Source organism: Adelges cooleyi, unplaced genomic scaffold (genome assembly GCF_023614345.1).
Source record: "Adelges cooleyi isolate 19-005CV unplaced genomic scaffold, UGA_ACOO_1.1 ACOO_flye_CR_arks_rails_tigmint_CR_PRNA_651, whole genome shotgun sequence".
NCBI lineage: Eukaryota > Metazoa > Arthropoda > Insecta > Hemiptera > Adelgidae > Adelges > Adelges cooleyi.
This window is the reverse complement of record NW_026096352.1, coordinates 3,686,629-3,706,469: the sequence shown is the minus strand read 5'-3', so window position 1 is coordinate 3,706,469 and position 19,841 is coordinate 3,686,629. Positions and strand designations below refer to the sequence as shown.

At 29.3% G+C, this 19,841-nt stretch overlaps 3 protein-coding genes and 1 long non-coding RNA gene across 6 annotated transcripts; 2 read left to right on the top strand and 2 right to left on the bottom strand.

Moving 5' to 3' along the window:
* Nucleotides 1–808: 808 nt before the first annotated feature.
* Nucleotides 809–2,893, bottom strand: LOC126844201 (uncharacterized). Its single transcript, XM_050582170.1, has 2 exons — nucleotides 2,615–2,893; nucleotides 809–1,945 (listed from the first exon to the last, which is right to left on the bottom strand). The coding sequence occupies exons 1-2, from the start codon at nucleotides 2,853–2,855 to the stop codon at nucleotides 1,065–1,067; spliced, it is 1,122 nt and encodes a 373-aa protein (XP_050438127.1). The 5' UTR covers nucleotides 2,856–2,893; the 3' UTR covers nucleotides 809–1,064.
* Nucleotides 2,894–4,650: 1,757 nt separating this feature from the next.
* Nucleotides 4,651–5,664, bottom strand: LOC126844207 (uncharacterized). Its single transcript, XM_050582182.1, has 2 exons — nucleotides 5,474–5,664; nucleotides 4,651–5,337 (listed from the first exon to the last, which is right to left on the bottom strand). The coding sequence occupies exons 1-2, from the start codon at nucleotides 5,571–5,573 to the stop codon at nucleotides 4,934–4,936; spliced, it is 504 nt and encodes a 167-aa protein (XP_050438139.1). The 5' UTR covers nucleotides 5,574–5,664; the 3' UTR covers nucleotides 4,651–4,933.
* A 1,138-nt stretch (nucleotides 5,665–6,802) lies between these two features.
* Nucleotides 6,803–8,292, top strand: LOC126844210 (uncharacterized). Of its 2 annotated transcripts, none has more exons than XR_007686553.1 (4): nucleotides 6,803–7,041; nucleotides 7,268–7,428; nucleotides 7,538–7,689; nucleotides 7,760–8,292. It is a non-coding gene; the product is annotated as an uncharacterized LOC126844210 (long non-coding RNA). The 2 variants fall into 2 exon arrangements; XR_007686554.1 differs by having other exon boundaries at nucleotides 7,519–7,689.
* Nucleotides 8,293–10,256: 1,964 nt separating this feature from the next.
* LOC126844193 (zinc finger protein 26-like) lies at nucleotides 10,257–16,722 on the top strand. 2 transcript variants are annotated; one of them, XM_050582156.1, is made up of 9 exons: nucleotides 10,257–10,621; nucleotides 10,691–10,845; nucleotides 10,907–11,118; nucleotides 11,435–11,560; nucleotides 11,651–11,836; nucleotides 12,754–13,256; nucleotides 13,319–13,753; nucleotides 14,791–15,100; nucleotides 15,394–16,722. In XM_050582156.1, the coding sequence occupies exons 1-9, from the start codon at nucleotides 10,485–10,487 to the stop codon at nucleotides 16,045–16,047; spliced, it is 2,718 nt and encodes a 905-aa protein (XP_050438113.1). In that variant the 5' UTR covers nucleotides 10,257–10,484; the 3' UTR covers nucleotides 16,048–16,722. The 2 variants fall into 2 exon arrangements, with proteins under 2 accessions (XP_050438113.1, XP_050438114.1); XM_050582157.1 differs by lacking the exons at nucleotides 14,791–15,100; nucleotides 15,394–16,722 and adding an exon at nucleotides 14,147–14,566.
* Nucleotides 16,723–19,841: the final 3,119 nt, after the last annotated feature.

Genomic DNA, 19,841 nt, shown 5'->3' with positions numbered 1-19,841 from the left:
GTTAGGGAAATAAAATCAATTAATTGATAAATTAATGAACCAAAAAAAAAATACTTAAAAGTAAGAAAGAAGTAAGGAAAGTAAAAAATGATTTACTGTAAACAGAACACTAACTTAATTATTCTTACGGCGATGGCCGATGGAAATAAACCTAGCTTGGAACTAAAAAGTTAGAGTAGAGGAACTACAAACTAAAAAAATTGTAGTTCCTCAAAATCGCTCTATAGTAGTTTAAAAAGAAAATAAGAATAAATAATATGAAAAATAGGTACATATTTCCACTAATCATTACACATATACCCTCTTCTTCCCAAATCGGGAAAAAATATAGCTTAAGCGACGCATTTTTGCTGCCCTTCGTCTCGCCATAACTAAGTCATCCCAACTATGCTTACCCACTATATATGCACTGCACCTCTTTATACTCAAATTGTGTTTATAACTTCTACTCGAATTACATTCGTAGGTACTTTATATTATAATGAAGTTAAGACGTTTTTTTAATATTTAAATCAAAATAGGTAGTATGAAAACTTTCACTTACAACATGTTAACAATATTTGTTTAAATATGTCATCTATAATGTGTAAAATAACATAAAAATAAAATATTGATAAAACATGTTTTTATTATATTTCACATAACATTAAAATAAAATATGTATACAATATTAATGTTTCCTAATTTCTGTGTGGGTATCTTATTATTCCAACAAAAAACTTAGCCAATTCTGTTTCGAAAATCACAGATTAAAAAAAGAATACTTCAAATCTAAAATCATAATACAATTTAATGACTGAATGTTTTCTACATTTAGATATATATGTTACGGTCCAAGAGGATAAATAGTCAAAGTAAACACTGACCGGACTAAGTGCACAATGCCCGAGTATGTCAAGCTATATTGATAATTATACACATAGACCGGATATTGTTTACAATGGCCAGTACTAAAAGTGCCAAGTGTACAAAATATAGTAAGCTTAATGTATTGTAATTTGAAAAAATAATATTACAAAGGTAAATTTTGAAATGTAAAAGAAATATATAAGATATACACAGTTTTATTGTGTGTTTACGTTTGTATCATGTAGTTCACCATTTATCATTGATGGACTCCAAAAAACAGGTACAATAGCTTTATTCAAAGTTTCATCGTACACAAAACCTAGACCGTGAAAGAAATTTTGAATGGTCTCGTTTCTGAGTTGATTCATTCGAATTTCGATGTATGTTAGTGTTTCCATTGTCGAATTTTCAGGATAAGTATTTTTGAAATCTTTCTGAAATAGATCATAAGTCTGAATGTTGGCATCAAGTAGGTCGCATCTTATGTCTGCAAGTCCTTTAATTATGACTAAGGTATCAATCATAAAGCCGGCTATAGATTTCATGGCTTTTATAATTGCATTAACATTAACACTTCCATTATCATCAATGTAATTTGTTAACAAGTATGTATCGACTTGAGATTTAGAATAATCACTTAACCTAGTCACTTGGTCACTAAATTCTTTAATATATGCCACGTAGGTAATATACATTTCCTCAAAACATCTTAACGCACTGTGTAAATAATCAAACATGGTTAATGATGTTTTTGCTTGATTTAACGCAAACATAAAACATTGTAAAAAATGTTGAAAAATAGTATCTTTGTCAAATTTTTCGTTGCCTATACTTTGGCAATACATGAAATTTTGCCATAATAGATTTAAATACTTTAACAACACGTCCATATACTTACAACCTAGCAACGTGACGGCCTTCAAGTATAAGTCTTCAGCGTTTTCTTCTACCACCGGTGTGTTGTTTTCTTCAAGTATGTTGTACAGATCTTGTGAGTTGTATATGACATTATTGTCTTCATTTGTCTCAAGTATACCTCGCACGTTAGTGATTTCTTGCCATCCAATAGAACTATAGAGAAACGTATACATGCGAGCTGAAAGAAGTTGTTTAGCAGTATCAAAATTAATTGGCCATTGAGTAAGAATAAGTAACACAAAAGTTGTTTTAAATATTGTGGAGTATGTGAAACCTAGGCTTTCATAGTATTTTCCTCTTACAAGTATTTGAAGTGCACCTAACTGACTTTGGAGGGCATTTATAATTTCTTCTGGGTCGTTGCTAGTGAACTGTATTTGATCGTTGTTATCCAGTATTATGCATCTATTTATTATGAAATCGTTCAATATTAGCTTATTTGTTACAACGAAAGCCAAAATTGTTTCCTGATCATTTATAACAATACCAATATGAATACTGTCGTCTGTATCAATAATACTCTGCCATAATTCATAATGGTCGTGTAAGAATTGTATAAATCTAAATATATGATCGTTCCATAAATTCGCGTCAACGTCCGGATTTAATTCTTTTAGATAGTTCAACGCACTATACATTCGGTAAAATATTTGCGACCAATCTATCATCTGTTTTAACATATTAATGTGGTATTTCACATACGTATTAAAGTCAAAATGTATATTATTTAACTGTGGGTATATTGTATTTTGAAAAATCAGAATATAATTTTCAATTAGACCCAAGTACTTAAATAGCACATCGATATACTCACAACCTAGCAAACTAACAACAATAGTGTATTTACCAAGAACTCCTGCTTCGACTTGAAGTAGCGACGACAATTGTGTCGAGGAGACTTGAAACTCGTCTTCTCCTGGAACAATTTCAAGACGGGCTATTACGTTTGTCATCTCATACCAGCCTACATAATTAGTGAGGAGAACGTTGAGCCGGGCTTCAATCACTATTTCATTGGAAGAAACGAACGATTGATGGACGTTCGCTAGCAAGAATATAATCAAACGTATTAAATGCCGGTGAATCATTTTAATTTAGAACGTATTGTGTTTCAACTTAAAGGTAGATTCTTGATACGCCGATATGCCAAACAACTGGGTTACAAAAAAAAACACTTGATACTGTTTTTAAAGTATAGCTATACGCAAAAATGTATGTATATACGAATGGTAATAAAGCTTGTAGTTTAAAAAATACAACATGAATAAGTTCAACAACAATACTCAATTCTTGCTATTAACACCACTATAAGAAAAAAAACACATGTATGAAATATGTTACTGAAAAAACTAATAGCTGTTGTTTGTTTACAATGTGAATGACGTAAATCTAAAACTATGTATTTGGTAAAACAAGCAATCAGCTCTGTACTTATTTTCATTACAACTATTATAATTACTTAGTTTTTTAAAAATAGTATTAATTAATTTAACCTCTCATATATCATAATAAGTTGGATTTTGTATTGCGGTTTTTTAACGTGGGCAAATTTTATGGGAATCGTATTTGTTGGGATGTAAAGTCAAACAATAAACAACAACTGACAATTCAAAATAAAAACGTTTCGATTTTTTGTAGGCCACAGCGATACCGTATAAATATATATATTTTTACTTTCAAATTTTCAAACATGTGCTCATAAAAAATTCAAACATTAATTTTAGAAAAAAATTATTTAACTTTATAAAATGATGAATACACATTTATTTAAATATGTTATCTCTTCATCGGCCATTCGTTTTATGCAATGACCAAATGCTTGTGTTCAGTTCAACGTTTACTAAAAAGTTTAAATGGATGAAATAAATGATGATGATTATAAATTAATTAAATTCTTCCGTTAAAGCATTGTAATGATCAGAATATTAATAGGCTTATGCATTTCTCACAAGATAAAATCGATAATAAATCATGGCAAATGTGTAATGATATAAATAGCAATATTGATATTATTACTGTGTATCAGTGATCACAAAACAATTTTGGGTTTCATGTTAAAAAAATAAACAAATGTTAAACGATTTCGTAGAAAATAAATTTATACTACAGATTTCCCTCCATTGATTCACAAGACATTCTATAGTAGGTACATCGAATCTCAGATCAACTTCTGAACGTTGTAATCCAGAATTACTTCCAAAGGCTAGATTTTATGTGCATCCCATAACCCATTATTAAAACCTTTATACCACTTATTATTACTCAACAGTCATTAGTTAACTAGTTCTTTCACTCCTAAGAAACTGCATTCAGTCCATCTTCATGCTGCATGAAACATTTTTTTTTAATTGCGTAAATTAGTTATTTAGAAAAACATATTTTTAACGGCAGTTTTACTTTTCCAGTTTGGCATAAAAGTATAAATTTGTTCTTATACTTTATTTTTACTCCTGATGGTGAACGTTAGCTCTTTAACTGAGGCTAAGTGTAGTAAAGGGATTTCTTATAAAAAACTATAAAATATTGTTTTATTAGAATGACATTTTTTAACCACTGAACCAGTTTATTCGTGTAGGAAGTCTATAGATCAATGTTCGTACTTATACTTCAATGGGTCAAACATTTAAAAAATTAGGACTGTGACCCGACTTTTTTTTTTCTTTTAATACTGGGATGTAGGGTGAAGGAAGGTATTTTCGTGGCATAAAAACACATTTTAACAATCAGTGTGATTTTCAAGACAATTTTCTAATAGGGAATTACGCGATACGATCAACAAACTATATCACGAAATTGCTTATGCCACGAAAATATCTTCCTTCACCCTATATGGTTTTAAGTAGCGAACATCCCCTAGAATGATTCACTTAAATACTTGGGAATGTTTTTATACGCATCTATAATTTAGACATCTAATAGATTTGGATCAACGGTATACAACTGTAAACTGTGGGATTGAGTATTTAGATCGCCTAAATAAGAATATCCTCAGCCATCGGCCGTGATAAATTTATTAACCTCAAATCACTATGGACAGACATTGTAGTTTAATGTCTGACGGCCGCCCAGACATGTCGCCGTTGTCGGTAAAAATTATAAATACAAAAACGTTTGAAGCGGTCGTTGAATATATTTTCGTTAGACAAACGTGCGCTGGAAATTTCGATTACAACTTTGGGTCGTCTTCCTTTTTGGGTGGCTTGCTGACCACAGCCAGGTAACAGAAAGCGCCGCATTTGGGTATGGGCTGCGCGGCCAAGAAAGCGCCACCGTCCGGTGACTGTCTGTACAACATCGGCTTGTCAGTCTCCTCGCTAGACAGGTCGCACTCCCAGGCGCCGCCACCCTTTTTAGAGTCTTTACCGCCCGATCCTGGCGCGCCACCGGTAAGCAAGTACGAGAGGCTGCTGAGCGGAGCCGACGGCGGATACTGGTTGAACGGTGGGCGCAGCTCTCCGTCCTGTACGGCAGTCACCAAGTGGTACATAAAATCGTTGCGCAGCCTCATCTCGGCCGTTGTCTTGTTACTGGCCAACAGCTTGTGAAGCCACCGGGATACGCTATGCCTGTCTGCAGAAAAAAACGTACAACGAATAAGTTTTAACCTACAAATGCATAATACTAACAAAGTTCCACCGGCATGCCCCTTATTAACTCTCTCATTATAAATTTTAGAGATCCGTGTCATTTCTAAATTCGCCCTTACCTTGCGCCGACTTGAGGTTTTGCATAGAAGTCTTCAGCAAAAACAAATTATAGTTCATGTCATAGTTGAGGTCTGTGGTGTCGCTTTTTTTACCGGACATTTTGTTTTTTCTTTTGCTATTAATATACTTAAAATGCCGCCTGCGCGTACCTCGAGATGTTTGCTTTCAAAGACTATTAGTAATTATTTAATCGTACGAATGTAGTTTAAATAACTGTGTAACGTATCACATAGAGAATTGTTTAAACATAATAAATATTAGAAGCCAGCCTACCATTTTGTTCAATAGTTTTATTAAAACCAGCAGCTAAAAAAATGGCAAAGCTTTTTCGTTAATATGTTAAATACGAAAAATGTGAGTTCGAAAAACAAATTTTAAAGGAGTTCATCTTATTAACGTAGGTACCTACCTAACTGGTGAAACTGTTTAATAAGGTGTGGTAATTGGGTAAGAGGGGTACGTACTTTTGACGTAAATTCCTTAAAGCTTAGAACGATATTATACCTAGTCGTCTCCTAATATTTTTTTCTCCTTAAAACGACTCGAATTATGCTTTAGACGTACCCGTTTAGGAGACATTCCAACCCTCATAATTTTTAGCCCCCCCCCCCCTAGAGATTTTAGATTTTTCTAAGTTAAGAATAATAAATTCTTTAAAATACTTTTAAATATTAGTTTTGTAAAAAAAATGTATACTTAGTTTTATTTCATTAGTATTATTTTTTTTTATATTTTAATTGTAGTATGATTTTTTACATCGTCAAAGTTTTAGTTTCTATTGCAACAATGGGAAATGTTATTAAAACTTAAAAGGATGTCCACACTTGCCGTTTTCAAGCAAAATAATGGTTTGGTTTTTATCTATGTATTAAGTATACATGGATACAGCTGTAGTAATGTATGGAAAACCGCTTTAAAAGTTTAAAAGTATATAACAATGGGTATCAAAAAAGTAAAGAAAAAATGTTTTAAATTGTTTTTTGGATGTTATATTCCGAAAATTTGTTGTGAAAACCCCTTAAGTTCACGATCACGTTACTCCACCCTTTCACTGCTACGCCCTACGGACGTACTATTACGATTTACGTTTCTTTGTCTATAAAATAAAATACGTGGGTTATCAGCCTGGTGATTATACCAAAAAATACAAAAAAAAATAACAAATTTAATGGTAAAAAAAAAAACAATGCTATGTTCATTTTGATAACAATGATTCACATTTTTACTTTTTATTATTTCTATATTGGTTACCAATGTGTCGCTACTGCGTGATGTTCCCGTTATCTATTAGCTGTTTACCGTCAAAACTATAGTTATTATTTGTCTTCTTTATAGTTTTAACTAAATATATACTGTGTACTGTGTTCTAACTTCTAAGACTTTATTATTTGTTATTATAATTATTATTACTAGACAATTGAAAATGTGTTTACTGTGTAGTATGAAATTATTGCACACTAAATTTATACATAAATTTGATGTGAACTTTTACTTGACAATGACTCAGATGACGAGTTTATTTATGAAATCGAAGAATACGATGAAGAAACTTACGAAGAGCTGATCGGTACGTTTTGTAGTGTATTTAGTTATTTTTTTTTATTTTGATAGGATGGTCATTAGCCTTCATACATTAAAACATTTATCATAGCGTTTACTCATTTATGAGTAAAAACAATACAGTGAATACATAAATGAAATAAAATGAGCATATCAATTTGTGCTAGAATAGTTTTGTACCGATGTATGAATTTATACATAATGATTTTATAGCTGTATTTATTTTATTATAGAGACAGAAGCAGATACAGTATCTACTACAAGTACACAACCCAGAACTCTTAGTACACAACCTTCAAACCAGCGTAGACCAGTCCAACCGGAACAAATAAATCCAAAATGAAAAAAACAAGGAGTGTTTAGACCTAAGGTCCATAATTTTGATTCATCCAAGGTATAATAATTTATTATAAGTATACTAAATAATTATATGTAATTCATATACATTTCATACATAACATAATAGTATTCTGTGTTTCTACAGTCATTGATTATTTTTTTAGAGTGGAATTCAAAAAGCAGAATTTGAGCTAAACGATGAATCTACTGTTTTGGATTTTTTTGAAGCTTTTGTAACTCCAAATTTGTTGGGAAAAATTGCTTTTGAAACAAATCAGTATTGCCATAAATATAATATTTAAACACCTCATTCCAGGTATAAAGCATAACAAGTTATAATGATATAAGCTATTTTATATTTGTACTTAATAAATTTATCTTTTTAGAGTTACACGTTGGACAGATACTACATTTGGAGAGGTTTATGTGTTTTTGGCTTTAACCATGCTAATGGCACAAAATAAAAAATAAGAAATATCTGATTATTGGTCAACTGATCCACTTCTCCATTAATCCATATTTGGTCAACATATGAATCGTGACCGTTATTTACTATTACTTAGAATGCTCCACTTTAGCAACAATGATGACCAAATACCCGGAGATCAACTATTTAAGATTCGAATGCCATTACAGGAAATAACTAAAAATTTCAAAGATGCCATGATCCCGTTTGAAAGTTTAGCAATCGATGAAAGTCTAGTACTGTGGGCTGTCTATCATTTACACAATTTATTAAAACAAAGCGACACCGCTTTGGGATCAAAATTTTTGTTATTTGTGATGTGGAAACCGATTTTATGCTTGACATACTTATATACACTGGAAGCACTACTAAATATAAAAAAACCGATCCAAACCTTGGTAATTGTTAAGAAAAAGTTATGAATCAAACATGTATACTGTATACAAAAAAATACAGTACGATATATAGTATATATATATATATATATATACATAGGATATATAGTATGATGTATTCGAAAAAAAAAGTGTCGAAATTTTGACCTTGCTAGTAAAAAAAATGTAATGGAATTCATAAAATTTTGGAATTTGTTTTTCAATTTTAAGTACTTAAAAAATTGTTCAAGTATATTATGAAAAAGAACACTTAAATTAAAATTGTTCACTGAAAGTCCCATTTCGATATCATAATTAATCATTAAGTAACGTGATCGTGACTTAAGAGGTTTTCACAACAAATAATCGGAATATAACATCGCTTAAATACATATAACAATTTTTAAATGTTTTTCTTCAATTTTTTTATTTAATGGAACTATCTGCATAGGATATGTAAGTTTGAGGCATTTCAAAAATCCACTCGCACACACATCAGGTGATTCGGCATGGAATCACCCACATATGATTTTATAATTCGATGAAATAGAGTCAATATTTTTTAAGACAACAAGTAGTTTTGACAATATGTATCAATGAGAAAATCAAGTTTTACAATAATAGTAAAGAGTAAATAATAAATAATAATAATATTGTCAAAGCGTAGTCGTATACAGCATCCGGCTTTTAAAATGCATTTTGGATTATTTTGAAAACAAATTAAACAATGTCTTTATTCCATCAAATTCTTAAAGTTTTTAAAAGCGATAAAAGAAAAGTCAAACCATTTTGGCATTTTACGATTATAAATATTTAATAAACTTAAAATGTATGGATTCGCTGAACCACTTCTTTCTTGGCTTTACTCTTGCATTTCTGAACGTACTCAAACTGTAAAATACAAAAATTATCTCTCTGAAAAAATCCTCGTTACCTCAGGTGTTCCCCAAGGAGATCATTTATCTCCTATATTATTTTGTCTTTTTATAAATGATATATCTGATGTTATTTCTCATTCTAAAATTCTAATGTTAGCCGATGATGAAAAATTTTCAAAAATATTAGTTGCTTAAATGATGCTGTTGAATTACAATTAGATTTAAAAAAATATGTATAAATCACCTATACAATTTAATTATTCTTCGGTAATATAAATTTACTAAGAATATCCACAGTACACGATCTTTGGGTAAAATTTGACTTCAAACTATCTTTTAATGACCATATACTTTTTATTAGGAATAAAGCGTCTGCAAAGCTAGGTTTTTTAAAACGTACCTGTCAAAACTTTAGAGATGATTCTGCTTTAAAAATATTATATTACTCATAAGTCCGTTCACACTTTGATTATGCCCTTCTAATCTGTCATCCATATTCAATAAAACAAATCCAAGATTTAAACAAAATTCAAAATAATTTTATCAGATTTTTATGCTATCAGCGTTTTGTTTATAGAGCCTCTCATTCTGATTATAATGTTACAATAAAATTGATTAATATAGGTACAATCGCTAAAACAGCGATTCACACAAATTAAATTGAAATTTTTATATAAATTAATTAATAACATGATTGATTGTCCTAAGCTACTGCAAAATATAAATTTTAAAATAAATCTAACAAACTACCTACCGATCTCCTAATTTATTTTACACAAAACTTTCAACTACAAATTATATGCCAAATTCTCTAACCAATATTTTAATATCTGCAGGTATAAATAATATTGATGTTTTTATGGGAAACGTCCTAAGAAATACATAACGAAAAACTAGATTTTATTTTATTATTTATTTTACTTTGTTTTTTCTTTAAAAATTTAGATTTATTGTGTGATACGGATACCTATTTGTTTTATCATTTTTTAAATTATTGTTATTATTATTGTTATATTTAAATTACTGATCATGAATCTATATATGTATGGAAAAAAAAATTATTTTGTAACTGGAATTTATTTCCTTAATAAAGAAATATTAATACTATTATTATTGTTATCATCGTTCGTTATCGCTTATCAGTAGTTTGATACGCCTAGTTAGTAGTAAACACTAAACGCTAGTTGAAGTTTGCCCTCCCTAGTCCCTTCAATTAAAAAGTATATTGGTTATGATTTAATATTAATTATTATTATATGTTTATCGCCATAATACATACAATACCATAAATCATTACAATATCATTGTATTCGTTTTTTTAAAACGTTATTGCAATTAAAAATATCAGTTTAGTACGTCGTAAGTAACCCTAGTTCCAGCTGACAACAAGAAAATGGCACTAAAACTCTGTAAAGGAGGTTCTCAGATAACTTTTTCAGACGATGTTAGGTGTTGTGTACCGTTATGTGGAGCTACTAGAGATGGAAATCGCTCTTTACCATTTTACACTTTTCCTAGTGATGTTACACTGTAAGTACTTTTGTAATCACGTAAATTGTATTCAATTATTTTATAATAGTCAATGTTTAAATGCCATAGGTGTAAAGAGTGGGTGGATGAAATCCAACTTCCCATTGAAGGTTTACAAAATTTACATATTACTCATAAGGTGTGCTCAAAACACTTTACATTGTTTAAAGGTGGAATGAGGTTAAACGTTAGAAGCTCTATTATTCAAAACACTGATAATACAGGTAAATGTATTAACTACGTATGAACAATTCAAATTCATACCTCCTTGTTAATAATTTGTAGAATCCAATCAAAAAACAAATTCTACTGGCACACAAACATATGATGAACATTGGATTAAAAATCTCAAAGAATCTGGAGTAGATATTATATGTGACAATTATACTCAATGTAGGCTATGTGCTAGTTGTTCAGTTCAAATGTTGAGCATATATAATAAGCGCAATCAAAATTTAAAGTTGGAAACATTAGTCAATAAGTTACTGCCAATCCAAGTAAGCTGTAAAATAATAAATATTAATATTATTATTTATTACTGTCATCATCATTATGTAGCTTAATAGGCCTTTAAGGCCTAACGCTGATATCATAAGATGATTTCATAAGCAAAATTGGTAGTCAGTCTGTCACCGTATAATAAGACCCCTTTTCACTAAACGGTTTCGCACCTATCAAACAAAACCATCTGACCAAGTGTTAAACTGGTGACAGTGAGTGCTAACACACTGCTACCTACCCAATCCGTCATATGTCCTTCTCTAATATAATTAATTATACAATTGTAAATGGTTTAATAATATTATATTTCAGGTTAATCCTAAAGATTCAAAGCCATTAACCATTTGTGTACAATGTGTTTTAAAGCTCGAACAATTTGATGATTTGTTCATTCGTTGTAGCCAAAATGATAAAAGCTTTGAACGTTCTAGAGTAAATGTAATTCTTTAAACATTAACCATTATTTCTTTAGTTGGACAATTATTACATTATTAACAAATTATGTATCATTTAATTTTTTTTTGCCAGGTAAGTGAAACACATCAGTCAGTTATCTGTAAAGCGCAAAAACAACATATTCCTACGAATAATAATAATAGCAACGATTGTGACCAAATTGTACCACACAATATCACTGATGAATATTCGCCAATGGGTACAAATAAGTTAACATTAGATTTTAATACTGCTAATCCCAGTGATTTTATTAAAATGGTATATATATATTAACATCTTTATTTTTTATTTATATTACCAGTATCACTTAATAGTTCAATAGCCCCGTCTTGTTGAAACCATAAATCCACCAAGTTATATTCTTCAGCCATTTTCTCCAACATGTGCCATACCCATTGAAACCGTAGATTGTGTAGATCTTGCGTAAACTTCAGAGATCGCCTACAGCAATGCATTGTTGTTGACAGCCGCCATATTGGTTCAAATCATAATTTAAACAAATGGAATTTCCTACCAATTTTAATAAAACAAACTGCTTTTCTCCAAATTTTACTGTTCTTTATTTATAACCCCTTAAAACTTGTCAGTAAACTTTAAGCATCCTGTATGTACTATATAATGACAAAATAAATTGCTATTAAGCTATACTGTGTCGTAAACTCTTGTTTTTATATGTAAAAATACAGGATTAAAAACATATTAGCCTGACAAAACCATTTCAAAATAATTAGGAAGATATAATTATAAATATAGTTTTAGATTTAGTAGACGATCTATATTTCTAAGATATATACCCATAGGCGCAATTTCAATTATTAACTTGGGGGGGCTGGAATTTTATTTTAATTACATATATAAGTAAATATATTTTTATATTTTAAAATTGTATGCCTAATTTTTTGGTAGGGCTATTTCTAGCATTGGGTGGGCTAAGCCCACCCTAGCCCCCCGTATTTGTGCCTATGTATGTACCATATTTTATATCTCGATTTCTAATTTATTGTTCTGACCACTAAGTTACCTTTAACTTATTAATAAGTTATGCTCCCTGGTTCAAACCTAAATTGTCATCTAAATCTTCAAATATCTTTCTAATTTTGAAATACATGTGTCTAGTATTTTTTTTCTCCTATCTTTTAAAATAAGTTTAATTTACTTATTATTTCTTATTTTAGGAATCCCGAATGCATAAAATCAAAATATTGATAGCAGACAAACAGTACATAAATGCACATGCTGTACCTATACCTCACCAAAGGTCTTCTAACAATAATAAAATAATAGAAGTAGAGTTTAAAGCAGATTATATTTTATGTCATGGGAGAGAATGGGTACATGGAATTCATGTAGATGTGAAACAATTAGAATACACCCAAGAGACAATTGATCAAATACTACAAGTTATCAAAGTTACAATGAAGAAACAATGCGCAGAAACCAATTCAAAGATGACTCCGTTACCAATTTCATCATCATCTTTAGAAAGATGTATATCGCGTCAAGCAAATAATATGCGAACTGAGTCTGTGATAATTGATGCTAAAAAACAAATTAATGACGAAATAAAAAAAAAAGCTGCTGAAATGTTAATGAAGAAAGAACCATTGAAAAGAGGTTGGATATGTAAAAAATGTGGTTTAAAACTTGAAACAAGACAGTCATTTATTGCACACACTAGGTATACATATTTATTTTTAAAACAGTTTGTGAAAAATGTATTTATTTTATTTCTATTTCCAGATTTAATCATCCAAGACCCTGTAGGTACTGTGGTGAACATATAACTCCACGGGATCAACTTTGTCTTCATGAAAAAGAACATCGAAAACCAACCACTGATGGCTTCATTTGTCATTTATGTGGCCGCCAGTTTAAAACACTAAGAAGCCTAAACATACATTACAGTCAACATAAGAATCGTGAACGATTTTGTTGTACTATATGTAATTTAGAATTTACAAATGGATTTGGACTTAGGAAACACCTTCGACAACATCATAAAGAGTTACTTGTGAAAAAAAATCCTGATGATGTTTTGCGTAAACGTCAAAAATGTAATAAATGTAATTTATGGCTAAGCTCACCTTTAGCATTACGAGTGCATATAAAAACCCATTTGCCAATTGAAGAGCGCATGAAGACTTGCCCTAAATGTAATAAGGCTTTTATTAATGCGTAAGTATACATAATATTGTCCTAGTACTTTTATGATTACTAGGGTCCGGAAGTTTATACGTTCAAAATAATCAAAATATGTTTGCATTAATGCGTTGAAAGTAGCATATTATAATAAAATCCCAAAAATAATTTAATAATTGAAGACTAATTGAAATTACAAGGTCTATGTTAAAAAAAATGTTCAATAAACAATATTTGTTTATTTATTTATGTATAATTTGTAAAAAATAAAATGAACATTTCTTTTTTAGAAACCACAAATTATATAACTAAACTAACTATCAACTTTTTTCTTTTCTAACTGATAATATTGATTTATGTTATACTATAATTATCCATTTTTCCAAAAAGAAATTAATTTACATGGTCATATTTTATTGGTACTTTTAGATCATCATCATCATGTAGCTTTTAACGGGCCATGAAGGCCCAACGCTGCCATCATGAGATGGTTTCTTAACGAATTCGCTTCCGGGACGGGTCATCAATCCGTCGCTGGAGAGGGGGATGGCGGTTCCTTTTCACTAGACGATTGCTCGCCCAGCAAACGGAGCGCCTGTGACCGAGTGTCGAACCGGCGACATTGAGCGCTAACAAACTGCCGCCTTACCCACTTACCCACTCCTTCTCCTCCTATAACATATATTTTACAAAAATAAATAAAGCGGTTACACGACAGTCAACAATTATTGTTACATAAGCTCGTCACTTACATCACATACCATATAAAATGTCATAAAACATAAAACTATAGCAAATGTAATTTTTTTTAATTTTGCCTCAGTACATTCCAGTCGTAAGTCTAACGAAGGTACTTTTAGATAGATAAACTAAATTGATAAAAAAATGAAATATATGCTATTAATATCGAAATTATAAAAAATATGCCTAACATTTTTTTTTACATTTGGACTCCTTAAAATGTCATTTATTTCGTAGCTCATCTAACTACTTTTTGGACCGTTTAGTAAAAACATGCAGATGCATGAACTTCTAAGAAATAATTAAACTGTATAACTAATGTTTTTTTTTAGACGGAGATTCAAAATGCATGTAGAAACTCATGGACCGTGTCCTATTAAATGTCCTGAGTGCCCCCGTTCATTTCCTAACCAGGAACATTTAGTTAATCATTTACAATGCCACCAGTTGACAGAACCTGTGTTCTGTGATATTTGCAAACATCATTTTAAAACCAAAACTACATTAAAAAATCATGTTGCAAGGGTACATCAAGGCGTTCAGTATGTTCAAAAAACATTTACTTGTGTTTATTGCAAGGTTGTATTTGCCAATAAAGATGAACTGAATAACCATACTAACACACACACTTTTGAAGAAAAAGTAAGCCATATTCCATTTTTTTTTCTTTTAGATTATGGGAGAATGATTTTAAATGTTTGCTCTTAGTTATAGTAATATGTTAGTCTACTATTGAATATAATATCTTCGTTGCCGCGAAAAAACCTCCTCTGTGCCAATTTTACGATTTTGACGTTTTGGTATCCCTGGATAACACTTAATAGGTGGTATACATGAAATACCAAACACAGACGCGACGAAGTTTATCTAGATTAAACTTAAACTATTCTAAATAATAATATAATTATTAATAATAAAATGTTTGTTATATATAGGCAAAAGCATTTGCTGGTGACGAGTATGGAAAAGTCCAATGTAACGTGTGTAATAAATATTTCTTATTCAAATCACGATTGACGATGCATAAAATCTATTATCATAGCAACCAATGTCAGCAATGTGGCAAATTTATAACAGACAATTCAGCCAGCCATTACTGTAAGCCTAGAGGTAGCCGAGCTCTGCAATATTGTTGTCAATACTGCACGAGACGATTCAGTTCCAAACAGCGTCTCAATTTACATGAACGTACACATGGTCTGGACTATCGTTACCAATGTACCATTTGTAATAAATGGTTCACTAAAATGTCTGCATTAAAAACACACAGCTACTCACATTCTACTAAGAAGAATTACCCTTGTGTTGTGTGTGGGGAAATATTCAACATGATTGGTGAGATGAAAAAACACTTAAAACTGCATAACCAGCAAGAAGCAGACAATGAATATGATGATTTAGATCCAGATAATGTACAGAGTGCTATAACACTACCAATTACAGGTACTCTGCCTCTTGCAAGAGCAGCACAAGTTACTACTTTACAGATACCTAGTACAGAGACTGTTACAAATAATAATTTTAATTATATAATTGGAGATTTACCGTCACATTGTACAGACGCTCCTGCAGAATTACACTTGCAGTAAGGATACCATTCATTTTTTTTTTCTGACTCAAGGAAATGTCTCGTTAAAGGAGTTATAAATTTGATTAAGTTTTTATCAATATATTGTAGTTATGCAGAAATTTGAACAAGTCCCTTTTAAACAGATAAAAATTAATTGTGGCTTTTACTAAAAGTGGAAGGCTTCAATCAAAAAAAAAATTGGCTTCTGTATTTTAGTTCTAGATTAACCTAAAAAAGTGTAAAAAAAATTAGTCGTCCTATTGCTATCACTATAGTTAATAAATTACGAGATTTTGTTATTAAAAATAAGTAATATAACCATATTATATACTTTTTTTATTATAAAAATTAAATAAAATACATTTTTATTGAATATTGAGTGTGGTTGTCGGTAGGATTAAGGCACGTTGGTTTATTTTGCAACAAGTTGTGTAACCATTTGATACACCACTAATAGTTGTTAAAAATAACCCAATGTAAGTTGCACTTATGTGTAATAGACGTTGATAACCATTGATTTGTGGTGTAACTATGTAAGGGTACTCCCATTGATCTAATTTGATTCCTCCGTACGGCATCATATAATATGTTTAAAAAATTTCCTAAAAGAAATAAAATAATTTACCTCTAAAAACATATTCTCATAAGACTTAAAACCCTTTAGGTAAAAAAGACTAAACTATTCTAGCTTCTTCTTGCTTTTTTTGTGTTTTAATTTTAATTCCTTTCGCAGAATACATTTTTCAATAACATTATTATGTTTATCTTTCGAGTATGTTCCATTACAAATATCTTTAATACGATTGTGTATTATTAAATATTTCAGACATAAAACAATGGAATTGTGATACATTTATATCAAAGACAGTTCAAAAAAATAAGTATAAAAACATGAAATAATAAGATTCATTATCAATTTAGTTATTTAGACATTTTCAGTATTAGCTTACCATTTGCATTTTGTAAGTGCAATTTGCTACTTGTTATCATAAAATTGTATAACTAAAAATGATTTTCATGCCATGATTCCCATTTACAAAGAAATAATGATTTATTGAAAAAAGAAGAACATTATATGCCTTCATACCATAATAATAATTAGCATGCTAAGTAAACTACAAAAGAAAGTTGTAACAATGTTAGTTTCCATTGACCATTTTCGTTTTATAGAAACATAGCTTTTAGATAGGTATCTATGTTATTACATTACGCTAATTGTTAATATTTTAGGTGTTACTGTAGTAACACATTGAACAATAGAAAAGTTTTTACCTCAGGTTCTTGATATTTTTAATAGTATGATAGTAGGAGGATAACCATGAGTTAATAATATGCTTAAATTAGAATATAAAAAATACATGTTATTTTAATGTATAAGTTTAAATCTTGTTAATAAAAACAGTTAACTCGTTTTTATTTTTAAATTGAAAATATATGACTATTTCGACTTTCATTTATTTTACCCGTTAATTTATTATTTATTAATAAACCCTAGCCAAGTAATTTTTTTTTTGAGTTTAGAGAGTTTATTGATTAGGTACCTATTGCCTACTTATTTAATAGTAATATTTTAGTTTCGATGCACAACTGAGAGGTATTTGTTGTTCTTTTATCAGATATGATAAAAAACGTATTATGCAAAATGAGTACAATATTTACTCTTTACAAAAAGCAAAGTTTTTGAATAATTTAAGAGATAATTTAAAGTACATTAAAAACAAATAGCAAATGAATATGCTATACAATTATTTGAAAATTCATATAGGAAAACCAATATAAAATCTTCACCGAACAGGATAAATATTTCTTTATAAGAAAAACTTGCTGTTACTATAATAATTAATTAGTAGGCTAATTCTCTATTGCAAGATAGTAATAAATAGTGAATAATTAGTCACCTGTCACACATTGTTATTTTGTATTCATTGTGTTACAGTCTATGGTTAACCATAGTAAATACTAAAATATTAAATTAGGAACCTATTATTAAAATATTTCAATATGGTGTTCATTAATAAACCAATAATTTCATAAATCGAAAATCGAATGGCTTTAGAAATTTAATTCCTACTACTGTTTGGAAGGGTGCAATAGCAAAAAACTTTCTCTTTCATATACCTCTTTCAAATCTATAAATCTCTGAAGATGTAATTTTAAAAGATATAAATTAAATATGGATATTACTAAGTAGGTATTCTAATACTTTTATCAATTTATACTTGTTGATTATTACAGTATTATTTAAAAATGTAGAATGAAGTCTTTCCAACAGGCAAAGGCAAGAGAAAATTAACCAAATTACAGCTAATTAACCTATTCTAAATTTTTAGAATAAAGGGGTCTAGGGGTTCTCTGATTGTAGCCAGTGTTTAGTGTTAATACAGTAAACGTCGACCAGTAGCCAAAACTCAAATTAACCGCTATAATTAACCACACAACAAAGTCCCTGATAAATTTATCAGATAATGTTTTGTTTTGTAATTTAAATTTGGTTCAATATTATTGTATGACACATACATTTCATAATACTTAACTCAATGAATTTGGACTTTTTTGAATAAGGCACACGCTTTTCTTTTTAGTCAAAAATTAAAGATGTTTAACATCAACAAAATTGTAAATATAATTATAATAAACAGCCTTTTTCAAAACTTTATTAGTCAACAAATTAGAATATTATATTGTATACTCAATGCTGTACAGGTAATAATATAAAATAAAAAATAAAAACTTGTCTCTATTCAGTCTTTTATTATCAACAAAATATTAAGTGAATAATCATAATATTAAAAACCACTACATAGATTATAAATAACTTATTAAGACTTGCAAAGTATTTTAATACCGAAATTTAAATACCTACGTTATTGAATACTATTTTAAATAATTATTTTTCAACTGTTTAATTGTTATAAATATAATTTTTAAAGTAATGAATAAATTTGTATAGAATAATAGTTGGTTATGCAAATAGTTATACTTCTTTTAACTTTCATATTATTACTAATATACCTACTTTCAATATTTTAACATTTGTTTGCAACATAATTATTATTATACTTGTATGAACTTCTGTAATGTATACAACAATATTGTATATACTAAGCTGTTTTTAATGCTAATTGTACAAATCAATAATAGGTATGTAAGATAATTTGCAATTATTATAGTGTAGGTACTTATAATGTATACCTATATTGATTTGTATGAATACTTGAAATTTAAGCATGTGTTTTATTCTAGTTATTTATGCAATTTAAATAGCAAAACGTGTTCTAAACGAAAAGATTGTAGACAAAGCGCTTAACTGTATTCTTGAACTACAGAATACCTTTGTAAGATGTAGTAAAATTGATTACTAGTCAGTCATGTTTTGAAATCGTCAATTAATTTAGGTAACAAGTAATAAGAACGTTTTATTTAAGTATAAATATAAATAATTTGCGGGAAATTTCAATAAAATAATTATTATTTTATAACATAATATACTTATTAAAGTATTTATTATAAATTGGGTATATTAATATGTAAATTATTATGAATTGTACATTATATAATTTTACAAAATGTAAATTACTACAATTTGTAATAAAAATAAATAAGAACCCAACTAAAGGTAATGTTTTTGTTTTAAAATACGAAGTTTCTCTTGGCGGGTATATTTTGGGAAATCACAGTTGACAAGGTTTATAGATAATATTATCTATAAACCTAACTTGCTCTGGTGCTACTTCAGTTATTTTAAAGGTTATGTAACATTTATTTCTTATCACGCGTTATCATTTTTTTTGAAAAACTGCCCACAATTTCCTC

Bases quoted from the DNA above. Each gene is read 5' to 3' on its own strand.
- LOC126844207 (XM_050582182.1), bottom strand. From the start codon at position 5,573: ATGTCCGGTAAAAAAAGCGACACCACAGACCTCAACTATGACATGAAC. The intron at 5,338-5,473 runs GTAAGGGCGAAT...TTTTTTCTGCAG, and splicing joins AAACCTCAAGTCGGCGCAAG to ACAGGCATAGCGTATCCCGG.
- LOC126844201 (XM_050582170.1), bottom strand. From the start codon at position 2,855: ATGATTCACCGGCATTTAATACGTTTGATTATATTCTTGCTAGCGAAC. The intron at 1,946-2,614 runs GTAAATACACTA...AACTTCTTTCAG, and splicing joins AGTCGAAGCAGGAGTTCTTG to CTCGCATGTATACGTTTCTC.
- LOC126844193 (XM_050582156.1), top strand. From the start codon at position 10,485: ATGGCACTAAAACTCTGTAAAGGAGGTTCTCAGATAACTTTTTCAGAC. The intron at 10,846-10,906 runs GTAAATGTATTA...AATAATTTGTAG, and splicing joins TCAAAACACTGATAATACAG to AATCCAATCAAAAAACAAAT. The intron at 13,754-14,790 runs GTAAGTATACAT...GTTTTTTTTTAG, and splicing joins AATAAGGCTTTTATTAATGC to ACGGAGATTCAAAATGCATG.